General features: G+C 51.9%; 7 protein-coding genes across 7 annotated transcripts; 3 read left to right on the top strand and 4 right to left on the bottom strand.

Moving 5' to 3' along the window:
• Positions 1–100: 100 nt before the first annotated feature.
• On the bottom strand, positions 101–3967 carry N7477_006518 (condensin subunit YCS4; the record flags this gene model as incomplete). Its single annotated transcript, XM_056968181.1, has 5 exons — positions 101–274; positions 332–2710; positions 2770–2926; positions 2966–3089; positions 3148–3967. The coding sequence occupies 5 exons, from the start codon at positions 3965–3967 to the stop codon at positions 101–103; spliced, it is 3654 nt and encodes a 1217-aa protein (XP_056820977.1).
• A 332-nt stretch (positions 3968–4299) lies between these two features.
• N7477_006519 (serine/threonine protein kinase CDC7) lies at positions 4300–5939 on the top strand (the record flags this gene model as incomplete). Its single annotated transcript, XM_056968182.1, has 4 exons — positions 4300–4558; positions 4627–5074; positions 5133–5193; positions 5259–5939. The coding sequence occupies 4 exons, from the start codon at positions 4300–4302 to the stop codon at positions 5937–5939; spliced, it is 1449 nt and encodes a 482-aa protein (XP_056820978.1).
• A 196-nt stretch (positions 5940–6135) lies between these two features.
• Positions 6136–7131, bottom strand: N7477_006520 (ubiquitin-specific protease OTU1; the record flags this gene model as incomplete). Its single annotated transcript, XM_056968183.1, has 1 exon — positions 6136–7131. One exon carries the CDS (start codon positions 7129–7131, stop codon positions 6136–6138), a length of 996 nt encoding a protein of 331 aa, XP_056820979.1.
• Positions 7132–7650: 519 nt separating this feature from the next.
• N7477_006521 (putative RSC complex subunit (RSC1)) lies at positions 7651–10615 on the top strand (the record flags this gene model as incomplete). The annotated part of the gene is made up of 6 exons (XM_056968184.1): positions 7651–7925; positions 7988–8150; positions 8210–8278; positions 8355–8396; positions 8434–10006; positions 10245–10615. 6 exons carry the CDS (start codon positions 7651–7653, stop codon positions 10613–10615), a joined length of 2493 nt encoding a protein of 830 aa, XP_056820980.1.
• A 773-nt stretch (positions 10616–11388) lies between these two features.
• Positions 11389–13162, bottom strand: N7477_006522 (putative spindle poison sensitivity protein Scp3; the record flags this gene model as incomplete). The annotated part of the gene is made up of 3 exons (XM_056968185.1): positions 11389–12717; positions 12804–12925; positions 13009–13162. 3 exons carry the CDS (start codon positions 13160–13162, stop codon positions 11389–11391), a joined length of 1605 nt encoding a protein of 534 aa, XP_056820981.1.
• Positions 13163–13881: 719 nt separating this feature from the next.
• N7477_006523 (uncharacterized protein) lies at positions 13882–17922 on the bottom strand (the record flags this gene model as incomplete). Its single annotated transcript, XM_056968186.1, has 7 exons — positions 13882–14010; positions 14033–14442; positions 14502–14661; positions 15481–15678; positions 15707–16900; positions 16952–17071; positions 17137–17922. 7 exons carry the CDS (start codon positions 17920–17922, stop codon positions 13882–13884), a joined length of 2997 nt encoding a protein of 998 aa, XP_056820982.1.
• A 591-nt stretch (positions 17923–18513) lies between these two features.
• On the top strand, positions 18514–22597 carry chl1 (DNA helicase; the record flags this gene model as incomplete). Its single annotated transcript, XM_056968187.1, has 11 exons — positions 18514–18631; positions 18687–18691; positions 18811–18901; positions 18955–19121; positions 19180–19824; positions 19881–20558; positions 20608–20778; positions 20845–21504; positions 21739–21890; positions 22001–22199; positions 22373–22597. 11 exons carry the CDS (start codon positions 18514–18516, stop codon positions 22595–22597), a joined length of 3111 nt encoding a protein of 1036 aa, XP_056820983.1.
• Positions 22598–23074: the final 477 nt, after the last annotated feature.

Consider the following 23074-nt stretch of genomic DNA (forward strand, 5'->3'; position numbering starts at 1 on the left):
TAAAGCGAACCATAACACCACCCACACCAAGTCCAGCGCCAAACGCACAAGGGAAAAAGGAGAGTCATCGCGTGCATGAGACATCAATTGCTTCACAAGGCTAGGCAGCGGCGCTGACGACCTTGGTAAACCCAGCGGTCACCGTCTTGGTGATATCCTCATTCTTATGAGGCAGTAAGGACAGCGCATAGGCGACATCGTTCCATTGGCGCTCGGTCTCGCAGCGAGGAAGCCTCGCTGCTAGCTTGTCAGCCAGTTGACGAGCATGTTTCTCCTGTAAATCTGTCGTCAGGACTAAGTGACATAGGCGTGGAGTAAAGAGTCGACTTACCTTCTCCACAAATCCAATCAAGAACTTCACGATACGCCGTAACGACGCTTCTTGAAGGCTTCGCTCCGCACTCAGCAGACTGAACATGTCGACAAAGTGGTTGTACACGGCATTATCTTTGGTGGCCAGCTCGGTAAAGAACATGCGTGCCAGGTCGGCAATCTTCTTATCGTCGTCTTCCAAGCATTTGGCCATTTCGCCAAGCTGGCCTTTGACCTTGACCTGACCGGCCAGAATAAGAAAGGTCAGAGTCATGAGGCAGGTCCGCTTGACAGATGCCTCGTCGTCATTGAGACGACGGTACAGGAAGTCGGTGTTTTCGTCGATGAGGTGGTTAAAGCAAACGGCCATATCACCGAGGGCGATGACGGCATTACTTCGCACAATGGGATCTTCGGACCGCTCCATTATGGTGATCAGGAGCGGCAGGTTCTTCTCGCAGTATTCGGCAGACACGCACATGAGCTTGGCCATGCACAGCGTAGCTGCCGCCTGCAGGTCACAATCCGGATAGACATTGTTATTGGCCAGAATCTCAGTCACCAATGGACCGAATTTGGCGAGGAGTGAGTTCTCCCCATAAAGAAGCTCCCTTTCCCGGATATGAGCCATGGCATCTTGGAAGTCATCCTCGGTGGTGCCACCGATGAGATCTAACTCGTCGTCTTCGGCATTTTCTCCATCCTTTTGAGCAGTGGCCTCGGCCGTTCTGTTCTTCTCTTGTTCCGCTTTTCGCCGCTTGAAGTCGAGCTCACACAATTCAAGATGCACAATCTGCTTGATGGCAATGTGGCCAACAACATAGAGTAGTTGGGAGAGGGCCGCCGAAGAGGGTCTGGGTTTTGATCCTTGTCCGTCCGTTGACGCGGTTTCAGCAGGTCGCTGGTCTTCACCGTCGACAGATGCGTGCGAGGAAGATGGACGTTGTGGTTGGAAGACAAATCGAGTCTTGCGTCTGAGGATGTCAGAACAGAGAACATCGGGATGCTTAGACAGAGTATAGATGGCGCTGATGGCTTGCTCAGCCACACCGTACCACTCCTTGCTCTCAGACACAATCTCAATTATAGCAGCAAGTTTGATCAAAACCGAATGGTCATTGGCGAGTTTAGGAATACCAATGTCCTTGGACTTAGCCTGTCGACCAGGGACCATGCGCCGCAAAGCAATGCATGTGTACTTTGCGAGTACAAGATCGGACCGACCAAGACCACCAAGACCAATGCGCAACATCGCCTCTATCTCCTTAACGACCACTTCGGGATCCGCCAAAGCAAGCATACCGAGAACAATGATCGCACCGCGACGCTGCGTCTTCGAGATTTCCTTCTTCTGGACAGCATAGACTTGCCACAGCTTGGTAATGACAGCCTCTGATATATGTCCAGACTTCATCATGGTACTCAGTAGTTGTTCAAGGCAAGTGAGCTCAGCAGGAGTCGATCCAAAGGTTAGACTAATCATGTTGCGTGCAATATAGATTGCGGCATCATTCGGACTGAACGAGCCAGGCGCATCAAAGAAGAGTCCCTTATAGCAATCAATCAAGTGGCTCTGGACACCCTTGCCTTCGTCGCTGTTCCCCTTGGTCCAAATCAGACGAAGCATGCGACGAATGCCACTTCGAGCAGTTTCAACCTTGTAGGCGTCGAGCACCACGAAGAAATCCATAGCTTCGATCACCTCACTCTTGTTGCGAGAGGAGAGCAACTGGGAGACAATCGTTGATCCTGAATGAAGAACTTCAATGAAACGCAAAGCCTCGTTGTAGTACTTTCTGGTCAGCTGTAGTCGAGTCAATAGCTCTGATGTCGCAGCCTGCTCGGCTGCTTTCTGTATGGCGACAGCTTTCTCATCTTCAGTCATTCGGGGGGCTTTAGAGGGAGACTCGTCCGGCAATTGAGTAGCCTCGTCCAATAATTCGCTGTCAACCTGAGTCATATCTCCATCAAATCCTGGCGTCTCAGGAGGCCGCAAAGCGTTCAGTTCACTGTCAACGCCATTCAATCTCTCGGTCCACTCATTGTACGAAAGCTGACCACCGTGCATGACGCTGAACGGATGCGTGGCGACCAGTTTGGACAGCAATCTGATGGCATTGCGTCGCACATTGCTGCTTTTGTCTTCCAAGCTACGAGCTGCCAATTCAGCGGCCGCTTGTCGCCTTTTGGGGAACTTCTGTTCCAAATCGCAGATCCGCATGAGAACTTGAATGGCACGGCAACGACAGTAGGGGTTGATATCGAGGAAGCGCTCTTCCAATACGTCGAAAAAGGCGTTGATTTGAGTCTTGTAGTTCTCACTGCGTTCTTCCTGTCGGCTCAAGTCCGAAATGAGGTTTCCGCAAACCTCGATCACAGCGCATCGAAGTGTGTAAGCCTTGAAAACCCATCAGTTCCACTCACTAGCCAAACTGATATTGACGGGACGAATGTTACCTCGCTATCAAGCTGTTTAGCCAGAAGGGTCATCTGTTTGATGATCAATCTTGGCGCAAGCTCGGATAACTTTATGATAAAAGCAGAGACGGATTTTGGCCCGCGCGTATCATTCGAGTTGAACTCCTTGTTTCGAGTTCCCTGGTCCAGGTTAGCGCTGGGGAAGAATCAGCTTTTTAGGTGGCGGATATGGTACTTGAGAATCTCATCCGAAAGCTGGGGGTAGTCGTATTGTTCTGCGAGAATGTGGAGGAATTCGGCCATTGGTTCAGACAGATGTTCGAAATAGGTCAGACTCTGGACAATAGAGGTTTGTGCACCTACAGCATAGGTCAGTCTTAGACACACAGGTCTTTGGCAATGATGTGCGACACGTACCGAATGCATGCCCATGATGCTTGACTGCAATACACAGGACCTTGAAGGCGTGCATGCGGATGGCCATACTCTTCACTCGCTGTTCGCTCTCAAGGATCAGGTAGATTGTGCGCGTGAATAGAGTAATAAATGTATCGCGATCCGAGGTAGTCAGAAAGATGCGCCCAAGTTTTAATTTCATCACCTTGCACATGGTCTCCATGGAGATCTGGATCTGAGGTGTCCAATCCCACTGGCCATCCTTCGCCGATTTCTTGGATTTGGGACCACCTCGTCGTGTGGGAGCCGACTCGGCGGGTTTCTCTGCTGCCTTCACCTCCACGGCGGACAGAGCCCACTGGAGAAGAAACCCGTACATCTCCAGGAGTTGTTTGTGTTGCTGAATGGCATCTTGTTCATCAGATTCGAGGTCGCCGTAAATGAGGTCTGCCTCTACCGACAATCCGGACACGATCAGGTCAAGTAACTTGCTGAGTGATTTGGAGGGGAGAAAGCTCGGAAATCTGCAAGGGTTCCAAAGGTCAGAGTCGATTTCAGGCGGGCGAAAGCCTTCGTTGGGGACTTGAGAAGGGACTGAGGCACACTTTAATAGCAGCTGCAGGGAGTCAAAGACCGAAGATTTGGTCAGTGCTTCTGGATTCTCTGCAACAGCATCAACAATCGGGTTCAAAACATTGTCAATAAGCGCTGGTGACAGCGATTCCGGGTCGGTTTCGCAATCGAGAAGCTCCGGCTCAGCATCGGGGGTCGGAATAGAGATTGGATCGCTCAAGTAATACTTGAGCGAGTCGTTGATATCGAACTGTATTCTGTCCTCCATGACGGCGACGGTGAAGGGGGGGGGTGGCGGAATGAAGGGGGAGAAAGCTGCGGCGGATTATGTTGATAAGGCGGTGTTTGGCTTTTGCCCTTTTGGGGATTTTCTTAGGTAACCGCGCGTAAATTACGACGTCCACCACTTCCCTCTCGCGGGTCGGTATTGTCACGCTGCTGTAAGCTCCAGCTGCCCTTCGGTGAAAAACAACGGAGCTCTTTGCGCATGAGACCTGCATCTCCAACCCCTTCACTCTCAGTCCCATGCCAGTCTGAGCCCGGTCTCTTTTGTTCCCTCATTCTGTCATTAAGCGGTCCCGCGAAGAGTCCACCCTCACCATGTCTGCCTTTCGAGGCGCTCCGTCTGGTGTCTTCGAACTTCAGCAAAGCAATTCCTTCCGAGGTTCGCAGCCCGCCAAACAAGAATACGCGTTGGAACAGGACGATGCCGGAGCTTCTATGAATGATGTGTCCCAAGGGATCAGTGACTACGAGGAGGAAGAGGTGGACCAATCCGTGCGTGAGGACATGAACAAACTGGAGGATACCTTCCCAGGGATCTCGGACAGATTTCGACTAATCAATCGCATCGGAGAAGGTACTGCGACTTGTCATATTACGAAGAGATTTGGAACAGAAGAGTTGCTGACATTCACCGCTTACCAGGGACGTTCTCCACTGTTTACAAAGCGGAAGATCTACTCTACGATCACTATCGCAACGACTGGGACGTTTTCGGGGAGGCGCAACAACAAGAGACATGGACAAGCCCTCCATCGAAACGAAGAAGAGTCGACGGAGAACCCGGCAGACGCACGCAAGCCCGATTTGTGGCACTGAAGAAGATCTATGTCACGAGCAGCCCAATTCGGATTCAAAATGAGCTCGAATTGCTCCATGACCTACGCGGCTGTAGATCCGTGTGTCCTCTGATCACTGCATTCCGATTTCAGGACCAGGTTGTTGCGGTCTTGCCATACTTCCCGCACACCGATTTTCGTATCCAGTATCGCACGTTTATGGTGGCAGACATGCGCCATTACCTGCGATCATTGCTAGTGGCATTACATTCGGTCCATGAACATGAGATCTTGCACCGAGATATCAAACCAACGTACGTGAGGCAATTTTCAATTTCTCTTAAGGCTCGCAATCTTATGAATGGCTCACAGGAATTTCCTCTACAACCCTGACTTGAAACAAGGCGTGCTCGTCGATTTTGGACTTGCAGAGGTAAGTTTTGTGTACAGTTGGCTCGCAATAGTTGTTTACTGATGCTGTTCATTTCGGTCACATAGCGTCAGGGCTCCGAATACACGAGCCCATGTCTATGCACCCATCAAACCTACGTTCGCCGCAGCCGGATCTTGTCCAGTTACTATTCAAAAAACCCTCCGTCTGGAGGTCTATCAGCCGGCTACCCGAAAAATGACTCTCGCCCATCTAGGCGAGCGAATCGTGCTGGAACTAGAGGTTTCCGCGCACCAGAGGTCCTATTCAAATGTACATCCCAGACCACCAAGATTGACATGTGGTCAGTCGGCGTGATTTTGTTGACTTTGCTCGGACGCCGATTCCCCTTTTTCAACTCAGCAGACGACATCGATGCTATGATCGAAATGTCGAGCATCTTTGGCACGCGGCGCATGAAAACTGCTGCAGCCATGCACGGACAGATCTTCAAGACCAATATTCCCACTATTGGAGAAAAAGGGTACAGCTGGGAGAAGCTAGTGAAATGGTCAAGCTGTGTCGAAGACTTGACCGAGAGTGAGCAACAGGCGACACGACTTCTATCCGGCTTGATGGAGCTTGATCCATCGAAGCGTCTCAGTGCCGAGGAAGCCTTGCAGCATGAATTCTTCACTAACCCTATTCATCATGATGTGGAATGGGGTGGTCACCCGGAAGAAAGTGCCGAGTCGGGCGAGGATGAAGATGGCGGAGAGGACGAGGTCGATGAGGTCGCTATGTTATGAGACATAAGATTTGTACGATAGATGCGGTTCCGAAGCTACACGGTAACTTATCAATGACGAATTTTTCTATGTGCCCTACAAGCAGACGGGGGCTCTATGCATTTGTTTACGTCACTTAGACTGCGCCATGTTAGAGAAAGCTCCCAAGTTGTAACATGAGCGAGTCATTCGGAAGCTCACTCTATGAATATGCCCGCTAAGCCGCTTCACCAAAATCGTAGTGGCCAGTTTCTGATGCATGCTTGGTTGCCCCCATCTCGCCTGTGAATAAGCCGCCGCAGGTGTTGCATCTTACCGAGAACCCGGAGGTATCGGTATAGTAATGCTTGCTCTGCAGCACTTGACACAACTCTTTGGCTTTCTCGAGAACAACCGGGTCGATGGCTTCAAAAATCTTGGTATCGCCGTGCGCAAATGGGTCGGCGTGGGTATATGGTGGATCTGAAGGGGAGAGCGCGAGGACATCGTAATGAATTCCTGAATATACCACGATACACCGTGTGGGAGCACCTTCATTGAACTGAAACATATGAAGGGTTTGTACATCAATAGAGCAAATCTCGATATTGAAGTACTCGCTCAGGATCTTCAGTTCGATTGCTCCACCCCAGGAACTCTCATTTTGGATCCATTGGCAGTAATCATCCGGATGCTTGCCCAGAACGACTGCAGTATACTCTGAAGGGTTCGACTGGATAGCAGCTGCAACGATGGACCGCAACTCCACCATTGTGTCCATATCGCCCATCACCGCGGCACCTACCGCGCGAAATAGACACGAATTGTCATCGGGCATGACACGGAGCACAAAAGTACCTTCATGCTCGGGTGATGCAACCTCGGGTGGATCATCGGAGGTAGTTTCCGTGGGTTTCGGCATAGAGGGAATCTGTGAAGGCTGTTGGAGGGCAGAGCCAGGTTGACTCAAGGCGGGCTCGTTCAGCGGGGCAGCACACTCGCGCGCAGCAACGATGAGCTGTTCCCCATGCAGATTGACACCGGTATCAGACACCTTCTGGTCGGGTTGAAGACGGTCGAGATCCAAAGGCTTGAGGTCGGGGTATCCGTACTTGACATCAAAGGAGGTGAGACCTGTCTTCTCCGCAATTTGTTCTCGAAGTTCACTGATGCTGGCCCAGTCGTCCAGTATCACAGTAGACTGACCCGAGGGCCCACGTACTCGCATCCGCATGGTTGTTCAAGGTATTTATATCGGACTTTGGACTTTTGTCGTCCAAGAGTTGAAGTTGACAGAAGGAAGCTGAGCTGTGACACAGATGGTCCCACTCTAACCGTGAGGGACCTATGACGAACTTTGGGACCCGGTGTGGGGTAGAAGCAGTGTACCAAGAGAGAAGTTGCGCCAATTCAGTGGGAAGTCAGGTTAGCTTCGAGATTTCCAATGGGCGCAGCTAGAGAAGTTTCGGCAAGAGAAGAGCAAGATCCAAGGAGTTGGAGGAAAGAGAATGCGACAATGGTTATGCGGAGATCCGCATGGAAGCCCCCGCAGCGTCCGCCCATTACGCTCATAGTGTAGGTCAAGTCATCGAAGCAAAACAGCCGGTTCATCTTTACTGTTGGGGAGTCCCGATCGCGAGCAGATGTTGTCAATGGTCACCACGCCCCATCAGTTGATGTGAATACTTTGCAATTGACCTGAGCAGCCGCCGTGACGAGACCACAGTTGACAATACGCTGGTATCAAGGTCGTATGGATACCGCTGACTCAGCACGGCGCAAAACATTCCGCAGGTCTCATCTCCCTACGACGCAACCACGCAACCAAGCTCCCCCAGCATATCCTACTCCACTTTTCTTCGTACACGCGTGGCTGTGCGGGCTGTGGATGCAAATGTCGGACAAAGATCAGTCCCAGCAGCCCGAGGAACCCGTCACTTCGATCGAGGATGACGGCTCCATCAGTGACGAGCAATGGAAGGCCATGATGGACGTCACAATGGCTATCTACGACTTTCGCGAACCAGAGTAAGTTCTACCAGTGGGAAAGCAAACAAGAAATGAGAAACACTAACAATGCTGTTGTACAGTGGCCATGATCCTTCGCGACTATTCCACCGTAGCGTCAACAAGCGCATCGTGCCCGACTACTACGATATTATCAAGGACCCAATGGCGCTCAGTATCTTGAAACAAAGAATCAACAAGCGCGAATACAAGCATTTCTCGGAATTCGTGCGCGACTGCGCATTGGTACGCAGAATTTGCTCTTTCTCCATCCTTCGCTAAGGCTGATTGTCACCGCGTTCTAGATCCCTCACAATGCGCAGACATACAATCGACCCAGATCCCAAGCGTACGAAGATGCGATCGTCATCAAGGTATGCTGTCAGCTGACCATCTGATTCAATTTTCATGTCATACCTCGGAACGTAACTGACCATCGTCCACATGCAGGGCGTTTTCCACGATGAATTGAAGAAGCTTGCCGATAAGGGCGTGATTAGTGCAGCAGAAGCTGAGTTCCCTGACCTAGGAGAAATCCCCGAGGCCGATCCCTTGCCCGATGATGATGAAGAAGAAGAGGAAGAAGAGGAAGCAGACATCGAAGGAGATGGAGAGGGAGAGGGGGAAGACGAGGACGAAAGAGGATTCTGATGACGATGGCCGCCGGAGAAAGAAGCCAGGCCCGAAGCCAGGCTCAAAGAGGGGCATCAAAGACCCTCAGAAACATGAGCCTGACCTCCGCAAAAAGCGCGGACGACCTCCGCGTGTGGATACCCCCATGGAAACCCGCATCAAGACAATACTAAAGGGAATCCGCAAATTCAAGGGCCCTGGCGGCCACCCGAAGATCGCTCATTTTGAGAGGCTTCCCGACAAGGCCACCTACCCGGACTATTACATGGAGATCAAGGAGCCAATTGCCATCGACATCATTAAGCGCAAGTCAAAGCGCAAGAAGTACAATTCCGTGGATCATTTCATGCGGGATTTGGACCTGATGTTCGGCAATGCCAAGGCCTACAATCAATCCGAAAGTCAAATCTACCGAGATGCTGTTGACCTGCAGGGCGAGGCTCGGAAGCTGGCTGAGCAGGAAAAGAAGAAACCCGATAGCGACTATCTTATGGAAGACGGCCGTTTCCCCTTGCCAGACGGTATCTTGCACCGAGGTGAGCTTTGGAAAGTCGGAGATTGGGTTCACATTCAAAACCCCAACGATGTGTCCAAACCCATTGTCGCGCAGATCTACCGAACTTGGCAGGATGCAGAGGGCGAGAAGTGGATCAACGCATGTTGGTATTATCGCCCTGAGCAGACTGTGCATCACTTTGAAAAACATTTCTACCCTAACGAAGTGGTAAAGACGGGTCAATACCGAGATCATCGGATTGACGAGATCGTGGACCGCTGTTTTGTCATGTTTTTCACTCGCTATAGCAGGGGCCGCCCCAGAGACCTCGCTCCGGACAAGGACATCTACGTTTGCGAGGCGCGCTACAATGAAGAGAAACATAAGCTCAACAAGATCAAGACTTGGGCTAGCTGCCTGCCGGATGAAGTGCGCGAGAAAGACTATGAGATGGACCTTTTCGACGTGCCGCGAAAGATCAAGAAGGTACCCAGCCCCATCAAGCATCTCCTTAAGGAAGATGCGAAGGAGACAGACGATCTTCCGCGGCCGGCATGGGGTGCGGATAACGCGCCTCCAGTCGTGGGTGCTGTTCACCGTCGCCCCAGAGATGAGAACGAATCGCCGCCGCCAGAGCCAACTCCATCTCCGCCTCCTCCATCTCTACCCCCGCCTCCCATGGCATCCGCTACTCCCCGTCCATCGATGGGCCAGACTATGACCAGTGCTGGTCTGGCTGGTCCGGGGAATGTAGGAGGTTCACTCCAGCCGCCATCCTCCGCGACTCCAATGAACCAGACATCACCTGTGCCCATTCCTTCGACGACGTATCAGGGTCAGATGAATCCGCAGATGTATCAACCCAACCAGCGACGCACGAGCAGCTTTGTACCCCAGACTCCGGCTGCGGGCTACCAGGCTTCACCGGTGGCGCACCCCTATTCGGCGGCACAGCCCTCGCCGTCACCATACGGTTCCTACTCCGCCAATCGTCTCCACGCCGCAGCGGCCCCAGTTTACAACCCCAACGCACCGCGCCCGGTTGAGGTTTTTCACCTTGTAGATGCAGCGAATGCCGCCATTCCCGAGGATATTCGAAAGCAATTCCACTGCGATGAGAGAGGCCATGTTCTCTTCTTCTCTGCCCCACCACTAGACATAATCCCACCTTTCCAGCCAAAGTTCGGGACACTCTCTCAAATATTTGGCAGCGAAAGAAGAGCGCCAGAAGAATGTGGCAGAGAGAAAACGCAAGCTAGCCGAAGATCAGAAGCAGCGGGACGAAGAATCTAAACGCCACCGAGCAGATGGAGAGACAGAGCTCGCCGCTCGAGTTGAGGCTCTTATCCCGAAGGCGATTGAAACCCTGTTCCAGCAGGTTTCCGCTGGAACGGGAGAGTTATACAAGGGGTTTTACCAAGACGAGGCAGATAGTGCCCGGGCTGCCGACGCCAGGGCTCGCGAAGGCAGGATCCAAGTCGACCAGCTGGCTCGCCAGCAGACGGCGCAGATCCAAGCCCAATCTTCAAATGAGGCCTTTGTGAACCTCAAAGGCACTGCCTTGTATCTAGGTGATAAATGAGCGTGATTGGTTGTCGAAGTTGGGTTCTCTCTTGTCTGGATTTCTCCCAGTCGAGGCGTCTTGTTTTTTTTTTCCTGGGTATAGGGGCGTTGGACGTGTATGACTAGGCGGACCATAATGATTCGAATGTGTTTCTCGGGACTTTTGAATACGTTCAAAATTCCCTACAGTGGATGTCAATCTATTTGAAATCGTGAACTGTTTATTTGCACATCTCCCATTGTACATGCAGAGATACGGAATGGAAGAAGGACAAGAAAGAAAGAAAGCCCGGTTAGAAACACCTAAAACAAAGAGGTCGTTGACTCATGAGATCGAGCACAGAAGAACGAGATGGAACAGCTTTGAGATCGTCCTATCCACAAAAGATCACAAAGAAGGCAATGGGAAGATGATTAATACAGGAGACGGTCAGTCTCGTAGGGAAAGAACCCCAATGTTGAAACAATGCGATGGGTCTAGATAATCCAGAAATAACCCCTGGAATGTAGAATTCCAAGAGATATAACGCGGCGAAATCAGTCTATGAAAGAGCGGAGTCGAAGGTATTCCTCTTGTATATGCCTCATTCTCAATTGGGCCTCAACCTCCACAGCGAGAGGTATGGGCCAGAAGGTCGGGGACTTCTTTTGAATTTCGTTTCTTTTTGCTTATGGATGCTCCGTTATGCCGTTGTGCCCAGATGAAACTCCAGATGACCTATTTTTTGTTCTTGTCCAAAATTTGAACACCGCTTGGCCCGTGTCGTCGTGATCGTAGAAGTAGGAAGCCAATTAGGCGTCGTTGGAGCTCTCCTTGGTCTCCGAGTTCCAAGAGGAACTGTTGCGCTTGTTTCCTTCCTCTTCTTCCATAGAAAAGACGAGGTCGCTCTGTTCTTCCTCCTCGATTTTGCTCGTGGTAACAGACGACCCGGTTCGCTCGAGGCGGGCACTAGGGCCAGCAGATGAGTGACGGGCCGAACCGGGATGAAGGGACATGCCGCTAAGCTGCTCAGAGATCATCGAGAAGGAGCCTTGTCTTCCAGGGCTCGAGACAAATGGCGAGCCATCGTGCCGACTGCCGATAGGACCCAGGCTTGGACTGCCAATTGGATTTAAGGAAGATTCACGGAGAGGGGAGCCAATGTGAGGGAATGAGGAACCAATGCCATCATCTTCCTTCTTCTGGCGTTGCTTGGCGAACAATGCACCGAATCGAGAGGGACTGGACGCCAGAGGAGAGCCGGTCTTCGAAAAGCTACTGCTCATGCCCAGACCGCTAATATCGCGGTGGCTGGAGCTGATCCCAATATCATGGTCAGTTCGCGAGAGCCGGCGAAGCTTCTCTTGGGGGGTGAGAACATCATCATGCAAATTTATAGGTAGGTAGTCTTCTTCCATAGGGAAATTCTCATCCCAGTCATCAAGAGCGGTAGGACGAGGAACGCTAGCAGACAGCATACGAGGCTTGACGGGACGGGAGGAGTGCAGGAACCGTGGCCCAACTGAGTCCTCGGGTGCCGGAGGAGAGGATCCTACGAGGGACTGTTTTCGCAAGTCTGATGCGTAACCAAGATCGCGCAGGTTTCGGAATGCGGACTCCGGAGGCCCCGGTCTCTGAGCCGGCGGTGACAATTCCATTCCGAATTTTGAAGGCACCGAGGCAGCCACCGGACCATAGCGGGCAGCATGAGAGATGCCCTGGCTATCGAATGAGGCTGGCAATGGCGCATCAAGGGCCGTCAGATGGTGGTGACTGGGTGACATCGGAAAACGCGCATCTTCCACAGGAGATCCATACTTCGAACCAGCATCGGAGGCCAGCCCCGCATCAATTGTCGGGATGGAATCGTAGGGCGGCTGCTGCTGGCCGTGGAAAACCGATTCGTCTTGCGAAGGGACCTGCGAAGCGTATCGGGGCTCATGGCCATTCATGCGCTGCTGTGACAGCACCGAGTTTGTCAAGGCGGAATCTTGGTTGACGTAGGCCTGCGGATTAACTCGGCCACCTAAATTAAGATGGCTTCCGCCCATTCCCATCCCACCGCCACTGGGGCGGTTCACCCGGCGCCCATCCGGTAAAATATGGGCTAGTGCGCATTTTGCGCCGAACTTGCAGTTGCCCTAAAACGAATCGCAAAGGTGTCTCGTCAGCGCTGATTCACCTTGGATGATCTTCAGGTCCAACAAAGCCTCCAGTCACTTCTTACCTTCGTGAAATATTTGCAGGGTGCATAGTCGACTGCGGAGTCGGTCGAGTGCAGGAATGGACAAGCGGGGCCGGCCTGGCAAGCCCCCTGGCGGAAGAATTTGCAAGGAACATGCTTCGTGTCTGCGAAGTTGATCGAAGTGGAATGGTTAGCAGTTGAATCAAGGCGGGGGTAGTAAGCTGAAGGCACCGGGGAGGAAGCGTACTCTTGTTGCTCGGGTTTGGCGGACTGCGAGCCATGTCGAGACTGGAAGGGTTGCGGGAGTGGCCGTTCTGAAGCTCAGAAGCCGCCGCAGCTGGCGCGCGACCTCTCATTTCGGAACGATTGGGACGAGAAGTAGGGCGAGAGGCCGACAGCATCGCCGAGAAAGATGGTGGAGTCGCTGGAGGGGTTTATCGTAGAGAGGGGAAGAGGTAGACCGCGGGCGGTGTAGCCGAAATCTACATGAGTAGCGTGACTTTCTATGACTTGCGAGATGTGGCAGATGACGGGATATCATTTGCTTTTCAAAGATCAAGCTTGTTATGCATGGTCAATAGGCCCTGTCCACCTGTTCATCTAATGGTCGCCTTCCAGGTTGCCTCCATTCCGGGTGCTCACCTGCATATCTTGGATTTATTCTCCGCTTTCATTCTTCCGGCCATAAGCTTCTATGATTCGTATATGTGATGTGAATCTCAATTGGCAATTGCCTTATGCTCAGACTCCATTTTCGAGCAGAATGGGCCGGGGATCATATATACCGGTCGAGAACTTGGTGTCCTGCTCTCGGTTTCAACAGTTACGATCTTTATATGTATATATCCACATCCCCGACAGGACATCCATGAGCTTCCGTGAGCTGGAAGTGCCTATCGTTCCGCTCCACAGACAGAGGCACCATTCAAGCGCTAGAATATATCAAATGAATTGTAGTTCAATATGAAGCTAAGGCCACAAGCTATCAATCCCTCTCACATAGTGTAAAGGTTGCGCGATCTGAGAAACAGTATATCCTATCTTTTCGCCCCGAATCCATGATTTCGAAAGTAAGCGATCGTCCGAAAGAGCATGAGTTCCGCTCAGACTCCGCTGCGAATCATAATGTGTCTGGGTGGAGACCGGAGATCACGAACGTAGCGTCGATACCCGACTGTTGCTCATTGGAGGGCTGTTCCTTCAAGCCCCAAAGACTCCTGGCAGCGCCGTTAGCGACAGCGATGGACAGCTAGTGGCAAGACCGGGCTTACCCATAGCTCCAGCGCGCTCGTGTTTTCGGGTAAAACCTCCGCGCATCGCCCCCACAGATCACGACAAATACGACTGCGGATGGCGGCGTGTCGCTGCCACCGTCGCCACTCATCTTCGCGCTTGGACCGTTCTTCCAGGGAAAGTTGAACCATTTCGCTATTATGAAGCGACTCCAAGCGATGCTGAATCACCTTCTTCTCTTCCTCGAGCTGTTGGATATCCTGTCGAAGGACAGAAAGCCGAGGCTTGGCTTCAAGAGCTGCCAAGGAAGCCCGGACATTTTTCTCCTTTTCTTTAATGGAAGAAAGCTGGTCTTGAAGCTGTTCAATTTCCTGGCTGAGCGCGGCGAGAGTCTCGGGAGTGATTTTCTGCGATGAATCCTGCACAGCGTGGTAGACTGATTGCTTTCCTACATGTAGCCGCTGTTTTGTAAAAAGCCCAGTTCACGCGAAGAAGACCGAGACCAACCTGCCACTCGTTCTTCAATCTTCTCATCTTGATGCAGTACTCGCAAAATTTTGGCAGCTTGAGCTGGTGATACGTCAAGATCATGCTGCAGCAGCGAGGTGGGTCGATACCTCTCACCTTTGGTCACCTTGTTGTGTAGATTTGCAGACACTTCGATGGCCTTTTCAAACCAACGATCAGCACGATCCATAATAGCGTGAGAGTAGAGTAGCTCGAGGGCATACGGAATGAGGACGACTGAATGATTCGAAACGTCAACAGCATTCCAGCTCCGAAAAGGCACTGAAGGAAACAAACTTCTGTTCACCTGGAAGCAGATCGATTGAATGAGCATTCTGACCATGAAGTCAAATGGAGCCACTCAAAGATACTCACGAAGGTAGTCAAGAATCATTGTGGTGTCTCTCAAAGTCAGTTCTCGTCGCACTATCACGACATTCTACAAAACATACCGTCGGGACCAGCAGAGGCATCGCTCTTTCCCTTACGAGGACCCATGATAAGTCGGGAGCATTGACCTTCAAGGATTGCAAAGGGCGTGAGGATGAAGCGGAGGCGTGAGCAGTGAGCGGAGATGTGAAGGAAGATGAGTTACTTGAGACGAAACCCTACAAGAACACCATATGATACAATAGCCAAAAGAAAGTGCGATTGCAACGCGCTTCAGAACGACACCTCTGATCTAGAGAATTCAAACAGCTTAACAACCATATGTCCAAAAGGCCCCGCTATGGAAATCTGGGGCGTAAATGCAACTGTGTGGAAATGGGAGGCCGGCAGAGCGTGAACGGAATCACCCCCTGAACGATGAAGGTAGAGTTTTGATTTTGAACCCCGGGATTAATAATATAATGGAAAATGCAACATGGAAGCGCCTACCAAAAACCTGGAAATACAACGCGGCGTCCGGGGTATCACATCACGATCTGTCATCTTGTTAGTTTATTATTTGAAGGCAGGACAAGACAGGAATACATACGCAATCGCTATCGTTTTTGGCACTTGGAACCCCCATTTCTTCAAAGGTCTTGGGGCCCTTACTCGGTGCTTGGCCACTTGGCTTGGAGGACTGCGGGGGTTTCGAGGGAGCCACAGACGGCGGACCGGACGCCGAGGACGGCGGAGCGGAAGGCGGTTGTGGTGTAGAGCTAGACGATCCCCTGGATGGCTGGCGAGACTCTAAGCGTGGAGGGTAATTGGTAGACGAAGGAGAACCTTGTGGTCGGGGAGGGAAATTGGCAGATGAAGGGGACCCGAGTGGCCGAGAAGAAAAGCTGGAAGACGAAGGAGAACCAAGTGGTCGGGGAGACGGCACAGATCCCCCCCGGGGCAGACACAGGGGTTCGTACGGGCCTTCGGTCTGGAGGCCCTCCCTGTGGAGGTGCGCTGTCGAGACGTGTTGGACGTCGGTCGCCCGGTCGTGGAGCCGGGGCAGAGTAACCGATGTCCACTCGGGGTGTCCCATTGGGGCTGATCATATTTGGAGCCTGCGGGCTGGCTGGCCCTGTGGGCGCACCAAGAGGTGTACCCGCACCCGAGCCAGGCTGGCGATAGTTCATCGGGGGCTGTCCATAAGTTGGAGTACGGGGACCCGGCGGGCCCTGGGGCCCACCGTAACTTGGAGGACCGTTTTGGCGGAGGTTCGGGTTGACACCAAATGCCGAGCTTGGTCGAGGATCGGGCATCTGGTAGCTTGGCTGGCCCGGTGGACGAGGACGAGAAGTGCCAGGACGATCGGGATAAGGAGCGGCGGACGATGGTTGGTCATTCAGGGTCATCCGCGAAGGATCGGGCATTTGAATGTTTTCCGGTGTGGATTCCAAGGAACCGCCACGCTGATGAGCAACATAACGTGTTGACTTGATGCGAGAAATCGCAACCTTTTCGTGGTCTCGTCGGGACAGAGTCTTAGATCGCGAGATACTATCGATGCGACCAGATGCGTCTTTGTTACCGCTGGCAGCAGCCTTGGCGTACCAGCCGCGGGCCTCTTTGATGTCGACGGGGACAAAAATGCCGACTTCATAGAAGTAGCCCAAGGCAAACTCAGCCGTGGGAAGACCACTCTGAGCAGCGCGCTGGGCGTAGGTGAATGCAAGTTCATCATTTTTCTCGAAGACGCCCTCGTGTCCACAAAGGAACCATTTGCTGATAGCCATCTCGGCCTCAGGTTCACCCTGGCGCGCTGCAAGCGCATTGTAGTGCAGGGAAAGCGCGGGATTGAAATCGCAATTCAGTTGACAAAGTTCATACGCAGCACCCATCTTCACTTGAGCCTTCGCGAATCCATGATAGGCGGCCTTCTCGATATTGACACGGGCTATGTTGAGATCGAGAGCCAAGTAGGGCTCGGGAACGCTGACTTGGGGAAGCTCCCGTGCGAGAAGCATACCATAAACCTATATTCCGTGTCAAGACTTGCAGCCGAAGATCAATTCCATGAAACTTACATAGGCACCCTGTGGGGCATTCTGATCACAGGATTGCGCCGCGAGCCGAATGTACTCCAAGCCTTTCTGGAAGTCCTGGCGCTGGCCATGTTGGCCCAGAAGAATCATCATTCCTAAACGCTAAAGAAGAAAAACAAACGTCAGCTTACCCAAGGCTTCTACGACGGGGATTTCTGTAAACGTACGTAGTACGAGGCGGAATCGGCCATCGCGACACCCCTCTCGTAGTGTCTGATTGCTTTCTCGGGCTCTCCGGAGCTCTCAAATTGCATTCCAATGCGGTACTCTGCGCGCGCATACCCTTTCTCCGCGGCTCTGGAATAGCATCGGAAGGCCTCTTTGCGATCTACTCGATAGCCAAACTTGCCGAATTCCAGCCACATACCTTTGATGAACTCAGCCTTCGGATGGTGCTGCTCTGCCAAAAAGCTGACGATGTTAAGCGCATCAGTCTTCAACTGCTGCTCAATTTGCGGTGTGTGAGGACGCGGAGGTTGTGTCAACGCCAGACGGGCTTCATTTTGCGCGGCCACTTCAACAAAGGCCAACGCATCCTGGGCCCAGGACAATTGCATCTCCGGGTCGGTGGTCGACAGGACACTCATGCGGTGATGTTCTAATTTGGCTTCGCGCTGCTCATCGGTAGGAGGGACGTTCGGCGGGGGACTCCGCAGGATGGGGAAAGGGGAGAAATTTGGATGATCCATGCTGTCGTATGTTGCAGCCTGCGCGTAGGAACCATGATCGTACGTCTGACTCTGTTGCGGCTGGGCCTGGACAGTCGAAGAGGATCGCTCGGGGAACTGCTGCTGCTGCTGCTGCTGTTGTTGAGGGCGATATTGCGCCGGAGGCTGTTGAGGGCGGCGGGGGTCACGAGCGTGATGCTCCATTTGCGCGATATTGTCCTGCATGTTCTCGGGGACTTCAGGCATCACCCTGCTCGGACGAATGAGTACTCGTACCTTCGGCATTTTTGCAGATGTGGAGGAGAAATCGGGGAATCATGGCATCTCGTACCTTTGGGGGGAGGGGGAGATGACCTCTGGCATGTAAAAGTCATCCTGGCCCCCTGGATACCAAGTCGCTCCCAGCCGAGGCTGACCACGGCCCTGCGGCGGTCTGTTCATCCCGGCACGTATTGATAATTCAGTTCAAGAGGTGGCAAGCATGAGGGGGGAAAGATGAGGGGGAGAAAAGAGACGATGCTAGGAGGGGCGGATGACAGCCCACTTTACTTGGAGCGCGAATCTGGATACACCTGCTATGGATCCCGCGGCCAAATTACCGAATGCCTGTACCCGTGTAGGAAATTACAAGGGAATTACATAGAAGGGTCAAAGAACGTCTGCAGGTATGAATATAAAAATAAGTACTCAGCCACTTTGCAGTGCTGGCGCCGGGGGATTTAGCAACATTTGACCACCCGCAAATTATTTCCCCTGAGGGTTGCACCGATCCTGAAGCCCTGTCTCGGAAGGCTTTGAGTTCTCCACCCCGTTCTATTTTCATCTGCGCGGCAGAGAAAAAAAACGAAGAAAGAAAAACATTGCTGATGTCACGCCATGGATATACACGATTTCCATCACCCTTTCAAGCCGTATGAGATTCAACTGCAATTTATGCGCGCCTTGTACGAGTCTCTTGAATATGGAAAAGTCGCCGTGTTTGAATCCCCCACTGGTAAGCGCGCTAGTTGCCCTCCTCCCTTCTTGGCCCTGGTTTAATATCCGTGCAGGTACTGTAAGTGTCTTTGTCTCTGTCTCCACTGGGTCATAGTCCGAATGCCTTGGACGAGAGACGTGATGTCTTGGATCCTGCCTGGTACACGCGATTAGGCATCCAGCTAAGCCACATCTCAGGGCAAATCATTGAGTTTGATCTGTGGCGCCCTCACCTGGTTGCGAGATCACAAACGCAAGGCCTTCCAGGAATCGTTAGATCAGGCATCAGGTATGTTCTCTACTCCTAGGTTGCCCCTGTGATGTCATCTCAATTGTGTTTAGCCGATGACGATGAGCCGGAATGGATGATCGAATTCGCAAAGCGAAACTCCCGCCGTGCCTTAGCCGAGAAAAGACAGGGATTCGAGGCCCGACTGGCCAAAATTAAGCAGGAGGAAGAGCGTCTGAAGGCGGGCCAGGACAACTCGGAGCACCCTCGAAAGAAACAGGTACGACTAGGCTGATCGCCGATCCTCAGATCACATACCAACCAGCTGAACTTGCAAGCGATTGGACAAATCGTCATCGCAGTCAGATGCCAAGGCCGATGATGACCAATTTCTTCTCGATGACTATGACAGTGAAACAGAGGAAACGAAGGCACAGAGTGTCTCGGGAGGTGCAGATGGTTTGTCCGCCAGCACCTTGGCCCTGTTGCAGCGATTCCAGGGCCAGTACTCTTCCAGAAAACAAAATGAAGACGACGAAGCTGAAGAATCTGTCAAGATCTTCTATTGCTCGCGGACCCATTCTCAGCTAAGTCAGTTTGTGGGTGAGCTGGGGCGAGTTACGTTCCCATCTAGCGTACCCAATGATCCTGATGCAGAAGGTAAAGACGAGCTCGCAATGCTGCAAGAGCGCACCAAACACCTTTCTTTAGGGTCTAGAAAGAATTTGTGTATTAATGACAAGGTTCGTGCCTTGGAGAACAACACGGCCATCAACGAGCGTTGTCTGGATCTACAGCAATCAGGCGTAGCTGCGGATAAAAAATGCTCCTATCTCCCATCCAAAGAGGATGAATCATTGCTTCTCCAATTCCGTGACCATGCGTTGGCCACGGTAAAGGATATTGAGGATATCGGTAAAGTCGGAAAGGAACTCGGGATCTGTCCCTACTACGCATCCCGTTCAGTCATCAAGCACAGCGAGGTCAGTATCGGTCATTCCATGGTTGTATAAGCAGAGCTGACCCTTTTTCTATATAGATTGTGACACTCCCGTATCCACTGCTACTTCAAAATTCCGCCCGCGATGCTCTCAATTTGTCCGTGAAGGGCCATGTGGTGATCATTGATGAGGCGCACAACCTCATGGATGCAATCGCCGGTATCCATTCAGTGACGGTTTCTCTGCATCAACTGCATATTGCCATCTCACAGTTAACGATCTACGCACGCAAATTTAAAAATCGATTAAAGGGAAAGAATCGGAACTACATCGCTCAGGTTATCCGGCTAGTTAACTCCATTGCCAACTACTTGCAAGCCATTGCTCAGCAGACTGGGTCTCAAGAAGGTCCAATTCAACCCTCAGACCTGATGGCCGGCAAAGGAGTTGACCAGATAAACCCTTACAAACTGTCACGATATTTACAAGAGAGTAAGCTGGCCCGAAAAGTGGATGGCTATGTCGAGTCTTCGCAAACACAGCAACAAGGACAAATCAAAGAAAAGATGAAGGCTAAGATAAGCATGCCGGTTCTGTTTCATGTCCAAAGCTTTCTCTTACCTTTGATGAATCCATCCGAGGAAGGGAGATTCTTCTACCAAAGGGATCAGGACAATGTACTGTTAAAGTACCTGCTTCTCGATCCGACGAATCACTTTCGTGAAATTGTTGAAGATGCCCGAGCTGTCATATTGGCCGGCGGCACGATGTCTCCGGTGAGCCTTCCTCCTTCAGGTGGCTGTCACCGGCTAACTTCTTTATCAGATGTCTGATTACGTGAACCATTTATTCTCATATTTACCAACAGAGCGCCTTGATACATTCAGCTATGGTCACGTCATTCCGAAGGCCAACCTAGTTGCACAATCACTGACTCGAGGACTCCTGGGGTCGGACTTTGACTTCACTTATGAGAACCGAGGATCTGAGAAAATGGTGAGTGGCCTTGGAACCATCAACGGTCTTGACCTGAATACCATGTTTTCTAAACCGACGAGATAGATCACCGACCTAGGCCGGACGATTGCGACCCTCTGCCAAGTCATCCCAGACGGTGTTGTTGCGTTCTTCCCCAGCTACGACTACCTTAGTCAAGTATTGACTGTTTGGAAAAAGCCCATCCCGAATGGCAACGGTCAAACTACGCTCAGCCTGATTGAACGGAAAAAGAGGATTCTTTGTGAGACACGCGAAGCAGTGATAACCACCGATGCCTTGCTACAAGAATACACCCAAGCCGTCGAATCAGGGTCGGGGGCTTTACTGTTGTCTGTGGTCGGAGGAAAGCTGTCGGAGGGTATTAACTTTTCCGATCGACTAGGCCGAGGAGTCCTGATCATCGGTCTGCCTTTTCCAAACATTCGTAGTGCCGTTTGGCAGGCCAAGATTAAATACATCGAGGAGAAGACGTTCAAAATTAGTCCCGGGACAGAATCAGCGAAGAAGGCAAGCGCCGAGGCAGCTGGAAGAGACTACTACGAAAACTCCTGCATGCGAGCCGTCAACCAGTGCATTGGGCGTGCCATCCGGCATGTGAATGACTATGCAGCCATTGTGATGATCGATCGTCGATATGATTCTTCGCGCATCCAGGGCAAATTGCCTGGCTGGATCAGAGGAAGTCTAATTTCTTCCCCATCTGAGCGCCCTGCACATATGACGGTACAGCGAATGTCAAGGTTCTTTGCTGAAAAGAATTCTTGTCTAGCAAATGATAGCAAATGATAGCAAATGATAGTGAATAAACTTGTATCATGGAAAGAAGTACAGAGCATAGAATGGAGGGCGGTGGCAGAATCAGACCTACGCGTGAGCGGAAAGCGGCGCTTGCGCACGTGATCTGGGCCAGCCCCAGGGCAGGGTTTGACCCTATCACGGGACAAGCGAATTGCTTAGCGCACACTCCGCCTAGCGCAAGCGTGGATTTCAACATCTGAGCCGGAAGTATCCACGACCCTTCCCCCCTTCAACGCCCAAATCTCAGACCGGTCTTGTCGAGAATACACCGCCGACAAGATGCCTACCCGTTTCTCGAAGACCCGGAAGCAGTGAGTCGCCCCCTCCTGTCCCATCCCCGAAATTCTTGAACGAAAATTCGACCTCGCTGGCCATCTGTATCCTTCCCAGTCGCCTATCGCTAACATGAATATCCTTACAGCCGCGGCCACGTTTCCGCCGGTTACGGTCGTGTCGGCAAGCACCGCAAGTCCCCCGGTGGTCGTGGTATGGCCGGTGGTCAGCACCACCACCGTACCAACATCGACAAGTACCACCCTGGTTACTTCGGTAAGGTCGGTATGCGCTACTTCCACAAGACTCAGCAGCAGTTCTGGAAGCCTACCATCAACCTTGACAAGGTACGTGTGAAACGAATCGACCCATCTGAAGAAATCCGGAAACGAGGAAGGAGGACTTTGTGTGCCAGGAAACTCGACAACAATGCACTGTGGACCGGCCGCAAACCGACTTGAGAGGATCGATCGGATATAATGGTGATGGACAGTAACTGATTGGTTTTCTCTTGATATAGCTCTGGTCCCTTGTCCCCGCTGAGCAGCGTGACGCCTACCTCGCTGGCACCAAGACTGACGTTGCCCCCGTCATCGACCTCCTGCCCCTCGGCTACTCCAAGGTCCTCGGCAAGGGCCGTCTCCCCAGATCCCCGTCGTCATCCGTGCCCGTTACTTCAGCCGTGATGCCGAGCAGAAGATCAAGGAAGCTGGTGGTGTCTGCGAGCTCGTCGCATAAACGTTGAATTAGGTGTTCAATTGGAGAAGACGGGTGAATCGGGGCAATCGCAGTCTTGACTGCGTTCGGTCTTGTGGAGGATTCAGGTCTTTCTGCCCGTGAGGAGGAGGACGATCGGAACTCAAAAGCTGACCGCCACGAGCCGTAATGGTTGGTTCTGGAGTTCGAAAAGAATAAGGGTTTCTGTGTATGCAGTCTGCATCGCATGGCCTCCGAATGCCCTTACGATTTCACATTGTGTTAAACAAATACCACAAGGAGGATTTTCAAAAGTTGTTCTGTCCCGATACGCAACGTAAATGCTGCAAACTGATAGTGATATGATATCCATACGGGCTGACATCAGCCAAGGGTTGATGCTGGTTCTGCTTCACTAGTGCCTTGTTTGCAGTCATCTATGGATGTAAATTTGAACAAGTAGTATCATTTTGGTACCTATCTACAGCGAGCTCTCATAATTTTGTAACATATGTCATCGCACAAT

This window comes from Penicillium maclennaniae (assembly GCF_028827695.1).
Source record: "Penicillium maclennaniae strain IBT 15551 chromosome Unknown utg000006l:1.0-2513246.0:1.0-2515036.0, whole genome shotgun sequence".
Taxonomy (NCBI): domain Eukaryota; kingdom Fungi; phylum Ascomycota; class Eurotiomycetes; order Eurotiales; family Aspergillaceae; genus Penicillium; species Penicillium maclennaniae.